General features: G+C 37.0%; 1 protein-coding gene across 1 annotated transcript in view; it reads left to right on the top strand.

Moving 5' to 3' along the window:
* Nucleotides 1-7264, top strand: part of ALDH9A1 (aldehyde dehydrogenase 9 family member A1) — a 40470-nt gene extending 33206 nt beyond the window's left edge. Inside the window, exons 9-12 of the mRNA XM_015830420.2 lie at nucleotides 3227-3314; nucleotides 5758-5899; nucleotides 6207-6319; nucleotides 7000-7264. Of these exons, the coding sequence (XP_015685906.1) occupies nucleotides 3227-3314; nucleotides 5758-5899; nucleotides 6207-6319; nucleotides 7000-7094 (438 nt within the window). The 3' untranslated portion in view covers nucleotides 7095-7264. The remainder of the gene's footprint in view (nucleotides 1-3226; nucleotides 3315-5757; nucleotides 5900-6206; nucleotides 6320-6999) is intronic.
* Nucleotides 7265-7605: the final 341 nt, after the last annotated feature.

The following is a 7605-nucleotide window of genomic DNA, read 5'->3' as shown; positions in this document are numbered from 1 at the left end:
CTGTCGACCTTTGGTTTAATGGGGAAGCCGTTGTTATTGTTGGGTTTGATGCTGTTTTTTTCCCTGCCTTTAAAGTCGTTGTTGTAATACTGGTCATCTCTTTCAATACCCTACTTTGCTCTCCCAGTATTCTATAAATATTTCTCCACACTGTCATCAACCATTTACTGTCTATCTTTTGTTGTTGTTATTATTTTTTTCCTTCTATTTTTACCTTCCTTACAATATTAAGTATTAAATATTAAATGATAATCAGTTCCACTAATCTTAGCTATCTCTATTCTTAATTAACTTTAAACAACTTTAGCAAATTGTTTAACTTAAATACCAATAACCCCACAAGAACTTTAAATTAAATCAATAAGCAAATCTATATAAGTACAAATATAAATATAAATAACTATAAATATTAACAATCCATTGATTAATATATAAGTTTGATTCTGATTATAATTATCAATTTGTACAAAAATAATAATAATTACAGCTATCAATATATAAGCAATTCAAAATATCTATATAATTAATTTTAAATGCTAAATTGTAAACAATGTATCCAAATTTATAGGTGGTTAGATACAGATATAAATATATCCTCGAAATCTTCTAATCACTCAGTTCAAAAGTTTTATTAAAGCGGCTGGTTCTCTCTCTGCTTTCTGGTTAGGGTGCTCGTCCATTCAGAACATGCTTGCCATCATGGCGTGCTGTCGTCTGCTCTCACCGCTTCTCTTCTTCTCCTTTCTTTTCTTTTCCTGTCGCTCTTACACACCCAATCTCACTCCTTCTTCACTTTCTCCTTTCCTTCAGATTCTGACCAAAAAAAAATCCGCCTGTCTCACCACCACAGGACTAACTCAAACTCTTTTATCTGTCCTCCTCTTCGCCTCTTTAGCACTTGAAAGTATTCTGCTGAATCACTGCTCCTCCCCGAGACGCCGCTCGCTCCCCAGCTGGAGATCTCTTTTAACCAAACAATCAAGACTCACTTTTCCAAGCAATCCTCAACCTTGCGGTTTAGACTGATCTCCACTTCAAATGTCACAGTCTGCTATACAAATCTTCTCTTCCTTGTGCTCTCTGGATCATCGCAGCCTCGGGTCCACCATAGCACGATGACAGACACTTTCACGTTGATTTGACAACCACTTCTTTGCAGCAAGTGATCGCCTTTCACTACGCTGCACTCTGGACTTCCCCTCTAGTCCGCCGAGCCCTCCAGGCTCCTTGCGCCCCAAAAGGTCCCCAAAACGTGAAATAATCGGGTTCTGGGAACAGGAGCCGTTCACCTTCCCCCACACTGCTGAGATGATGCCACCAGAAGTGTGTTTACCATAGAGAATTTTTTTTATGGTCATGTGTGGCTCCCATCAACCTATATTCAACAAATTTAAGACTGTAATGTTAAATAAACATGCAGGTTTGTTTAACCTGTTTTGACTGTAAGGGCTACAACTCATGTGGCTGGTAAAGTTATGGTATCATCTTAGTAAGCAGTGGAACCCTTTTTGGCTTTAGATGATTTTAAGGGACAAAATATGCCTCAACACTTTTTATTACCATTCACTAATGCAAAATAAATAAATAAATGCCTCATCTCTAACCCCTATAGTATAAATAAATAGATATAATATGTGAATGTGTGTGTGTACCTATACCTAATAGGGAAGAGGTCTGGTCTATTAGTTTTGCTTCTTTATTTATTTATAAAATTTATTGGCTGCCCATCTTACCTCAGGGTAACTCTGGGCAGTTTACAATCATAAAAAACCCTAGGGAGTTTGTATTCATTTATTAGGTCCTCAGAGAGATACAAATGACCAAGACTAGCTAGGGATCTTACTTCTATTCTAATAAGTATACAAGAGAACATTTATTAGTTCTGTTTTCATTTTAATGTTCATTCCCATTCCATATTCATATATAACCCAATTTCTATTGCTATTTCCCTTTCTAAATCTGTAAGCAACGCAACTTACCTATCAGCCATTGCTTCCCTTCAGAGTCCGTGTGCTGTTCACTCTTATCAATAGCCAATAAAGAAAACAAGAGCAAGCAACAATTGCAATTATCTTGTCAGCTCCCAGCTGACAAGAGGGTGCACTCTATTATTAGTAATAACCACCCCTTGCCAGACACTTTATGAAATTAATTGGAATGTATAGTGAGTAAAAAAAACATTGGCAGTAAAAGGGAGCGCATATTTCACTTCTAATGTAATACAAAAGCTGACAGGTAATGAGCAAATTCTTGAATTAACTGGTGGCAATTTTTATAGTCTGCTGGTTATATGCAATAATACGAACTTCTGATTAAAAACAGTCTCTTACTGTTTGTTTCTTCCATGGGATAATACAGAAAATAATTTAATCAGGATATTATATTAGGAAATTGCTTACCAATCTATACTTGATGACTTTGTATCTTGATTATGTTATAATTGTACTATATTTACCTGAGCTAAGTTAAGAGCTTCAGGGTTTTATGGTGTTAAGTCCCTACAAGTAATTCTATAGTTTGCAAAAAAAAATCCATAAAGACAGAGCTAGTTTAATCAGAAACTAAAAACATACTTTGTTCCTTGTCTGTTTCTACCTCTCTAGCATATATGCTGCTTTTTAAAATAAATTTATAGGGAAGAGCTAACTAAGACTTAAGTCAGTGCTTCTCAGGTTTAGCAACTTTAAGATGGATGGACTCTAACTCCCAAAATTCCCCAGCCAGCAAGTTTGGGCACAGTACAAATCAGCATGCTGGCTAGGGGAGTTGAAATCCAGTTATTTTAAAGTTGTTAAGATTGAGAAGCACTGACTTAAGTCTTAGTTAGCTCTTCCCTATAAATTTATTTAGATTAGATTAATATAGAAGGCAATCTGCTGAGTATCCTGATCATAAATATTTTGAAGTAGCTTACTCTATTGTAGCAAAAATGAGGAAATGAAACATGTCAGTCACATGCTTCTTCCAATGCTGTTAACATTTCAAAATGATGAAATGTCAAACCATTTGGGTTTCAAACACTTACATGACATTATGTGATTGGAGAAGATTCATTTCTATTGCCAATAGTGATATTACACCAAGAGAAAGAATCTTCTGTCCAGTCTAGTGTTTTATTATATGCACTCAAGCTTTGGTACCTTCCTGTACAGGTTGGCAACGTTTTGCTAATTATACCTAAAATGCATTGTGGTTTTCTGCCATTATCTTCTGTTACACTTTTTAGGGTGTAGAAGTCCTGTGTGGAGGGGATGCATTTGTGCCAGATGATCCCAGTCTGAAAAATGGCTTTTATATGTCTCCTTGTGTCTTAGGTATGGATACTATATTATTAATGCACTACTTTTTAACCATAGTCAAAACTTTGCTCTTACTAAACTAGACTAAAGGGGTAGGGGGAAGACAAGATAATAACATGGTGCTAAAAAGTGATTAAATTAAAATGATAAAGTGACTAAATTAGTGGATCAGGGAAATGCTGTGGATATAGTTTACTTGACAAATTCCACAGCAAGGCATTTGATAAATTCCACAGCCTACTTTATTTATTTATTTATTTATGTATGTATGTATGTATGTATGTATGTATGTATGTATGTATGTATGTATGTATGTATTAAATTTATTGGCCACCCAACTTACCACAGGGTAACACTTCTTGGTACTTCTTGGTAAGATCAAACATTGTGGGATAGACAGTACCATCACCTTTATGCAAAAGGAAAAAAATAGTCCAACCTATCAGAAGCTGTACCGTAAAAAACAGAATAGGAATACAAATCAAAATAGGCAAGAAAATAGTAAGAGAATACCTATCCAGTCTAGACAAGTGCAGATTACCAGGACCAGATGGTTTACACTCCATGGTTCTAAAGGAGCTGGCAGACGTCATCTTGGAACCACTGAACAAATTTTTCAAAGCTCCTGGAACACCAGGGAACTACTGCTGGAGTCGAAAAGAGCTGATATGGTTCTAATCTTTAAAAGGGGGGGGAATGGATCAGGAAACTACAGACCAGCCAGACATCAATACCCAGGAAAATCCTGGGAAAGATAATAGAGCACCTAGGAATGAACACAGATACTAGAAATCAACATTGGTTAGTTAAAAACAGATCATGGCAGACAACCCTTATTGCCTACTTTGACAAAGTGACTAAATTAGAAGATCAAGGAAATGCTGTGGATATAGTTAACTTAGACTTCAGAAAGGCATTTGACAAAGTAGACTACAGCCTATATCCACCAGATGGATTCACAACTGGCTGACCAACCACACTCAATGTGTAGTCCTCAATGAAACTACATCTACATGGAGTGAAGTATGCATTGGCATACCTCAAGGTTCTGTCTTGGGCCCAATGCTCTTCAATTTCTTCATAAATTATCTAGATGAGATAGAAGGAGAACTTATCAAATTTCCGGACAACATCAAATCGGGGGGGGGGGGGGNAAAGGGGGGGGGGGGGGGGGGAATTTCTAGCATCTTGGAAAGATGATTCAGAAGGATCTTAATAGAACTGAGCTAACAGGATGCAGTTCAGTGGAGAGAAAAGTAAGGTCCTGAATTTAGGCAGGAAAAACTAAATGCACAGCTATAGAATAGGTGGTACCTGTATCAACAATAGTAACTGTGAGAGGGATCTTGATATCTTAGTGGACTATCACTTAAGTATGATGCAGCAGTGTGCTGCAGCTGCCCAAAAAGCCTATGAGGTCTTGGGCTGCATTAACAGAGGGATAGCATCAAGATCACGAGAAGTGATAGTACTGCTGTATACTGCATTAGTGAGTCCATACTTGGAATGCTGCATCCAATTCTGGTCACCACATTACAAAAAAAGATGCTGAGTCCCTAGAAAGATTGCAGAGAAGAGCAACAAAGATATTAAGGAGTCTGGAGGCTAAGCTGCATGAGAAATGGTTAAGGGAACTAGGTATGTCTAGCCCAGGGGTAGGGAACCTTGGCTCTTTTATGACTTGTGGACTTCAACTCCCAGAATTCCTGAGTCAGCATAGCTGGTTCAGGAATTCTGGATATTGAAGTCCACAAATGATAAAAGAGCTAAGGTGCCCTACCTCTGCTCTAGCCTAACGAAGAGAAAGATTAGGAGTGACTGTTAGCTGTCTTCTGGTATTTGAGGGGCAATCAAAGGGAGAAGGGGGTCAAATTATTCTCCAAAGCACCTGAAGGCTGGGCAAGAAGCAAAGGGTGAAGCTTGTTAAAGAGAGATCCAATTTGGAACTAAAGAGAAACAATTAATGGAACAGCTTATTTCCTGAAGTTGTGGGTACTCCATCGTTGGAGGTCTTCAAGAAAAGAAATGGACAACCGTTTGACTGGGATAGTCTAAGGTGTTTTGCCTTAAACAGAGGTTTGGATTAGAAGATCTCCAAGGTTCCTTCCATCCTTTGATTCTATTTTCATGGTTATATAGATGTAGACCAGGAGGCAGTGTCAGTTATACTGGAAAAAATTGCCTTATAGATTGATCTGAGGTTAATTAAGCCAATTGCATTGAGGAACGTAGTGCCCGATATGTTGTAGACATTAAAAACAGACTTCATGATCAGATGATTAAAACTGAAACTCTCTAAAGTGGGACTTAAATTTAAGTATTTAAGGATGTGCTCTGGCCATTTATTTAATTTAAAAGTTTATCTCAGATCTTACAAAAAATATCTTTAAAAAGTAGTTCTGAAATTCTGCTTAGCTGTTTTCTTAATATTGTATGATCATTCCTGTGTTGCTTCCAGGAAACTGTAAGGACACCATGACATGTGTAAAAGAGGAGATTTTTGGACCAGTCATGTCTATTCTACCTTTTGACACAGAAGAAGAGGTCTTAGAGAGAGCCAACAATACTCGTTTTGGCCTGGCAGGAGGTGTCTTCACCAGGTACAATCAAGAAAGGGAATATATTTCAGGAGGTTGAGTGGGGAGATGGCTGTGGCAAGTGGAGCTGCATATGTAGGAATAAGACATTTATGACAGCTATGAGGCTGGAAGCAGTCAACTTGGAGCATGGCAAAAAGCTGTTTGCTGCATGGTTCTTATTTGATAAAAACTGAATGTTATCCTTACTTTCCGATTCCTCACTAAAATGGCAGATATCCCTAGCAGTATCACAAGGAAAGAGTTAATAAATAATGGGCTTTATACTAGGGAAATGAGAGTGAATTTAAATTATCATTCTGCTTTACAGAGATATCCAGCGTGCCCACAGAGTAGCAGCTGGTCTTCAGGCTGGTATGTGTTTCATCAACAATTATAATGTCAGTCCAGTGGAGCTTCCCTTTGGAGGATACAAGATGTCAGGTATTCCATTCAATAACTTGCTGTAATATTTTGGCTGTTGGAAGCTGCTTACGTGATACTTGACAAAATATGAAAAATTACCCTAAATTGGATTATGAACTAAATTTCACAATTTCACTGTACAGAATTAAAGCAGCAGAACTTTATTACCCAGTTTACAGTAGCAGTGATAGCCAGATTAGCCATTGATTTATTCCTCTCTCATTATAATTTCATCTTCTTTCTGAAATCTGTTTATTTCAAAAAGAAGTTGGATTTATTTAAAATAAGGCAGAGGACCTACATACTTATGCAAACCTGTTTTATGAGTAAGCTCCATTTAGTAAGGATGACTTCTACATACACATACATGCTGTAAAGAAACTTCTCTTAAGTACAAAAATGTATACATTGCATTTTAAATTAAAATGGAGAGAAGAAGAAAAACTGGTATTAAATCAATGTTAGATTTGTAAACTGTATGTTTGACTCATAACTGCTCACTGAGTGGGTAGGGGGGAAACACTTGATTTTTACATGAAGAAGTTGTCATTTATATTTTATCATTAGGAATCTAAGAAGTCAACTTCTAGAATGAGACTATTAAGTTTGTTTCGACAGATTCCTAATTCTCTGTTGCATTTTGCACATTTTTAGAGCATATGGTTACAGTTTTATCATAAATTTATCTCTCTTTTCAGGATTTGGACGAGAGAATGGCAAAGCAGCAATTGAATACTATTCCCAGCTGAAGACAATCGTTGTGGAAATGGGAAATGTAGAATCAGTGTTCTAATGACTCTAGTTGATTTCTTCTGGTTAACATACTATGGAGATGCTATGTACAACAGAAGCTGGAAGTGGTCTTTGCAGCATTTGATTACATTGTTTTTTTCCTACAGCTATTTTGAATTCCATTGTTTCTTTTTTCCTTTCTTCTCTTGAAAATACATAATGGAGAAAACAGAATAGTCACTGGCCATAAGATTTTTTTGCAACCGGTCCCAAATAATTCCTTAACACCTCTTGCCAGGTTTTCTGAGCTAAGCAAAGTAGCACAGAATCTTAGGAGCATGTGATAAGGCTGTCTGACTCTACACCTTGAGATAACTTATATTTCCCAATCAATTGTTCTTGGTTGTCATTATCCAGAAACAATAACTAAGGAAGTTGATTATATTCCTACTGCCTTTCCTAGGCAGACTGTTTTATACAATGCAGTTTGAGCAAATAAAGTTGCTGGTACTGCGCACTAAATGCATAAAATTACATGAGACTGTGCTCCCCGCTCACACACACATGTAATT

This window comes from Protobothrops mucrosquamatus, unplaced genomic scaffold, assembly GCF_001527695.2.
Source record: "Protobothrops mucrosquamatus isolate PMUCROS unplaced genomic scaffold, P.Mucros_1.0 scaffold_243, whole genome shotgun sequence".
NCBI lineage: Eukaryota > Metazoa > Chordata > Lepidosauria > Squamata > Viperidae > Protobothrops > Protobothrops mucrosquamatus.
The sequence above is the reverse complement of the archived record's forward strand: the minus strand, read 5'-3'. Positions and strand labels throughout refer to the sequence as shown.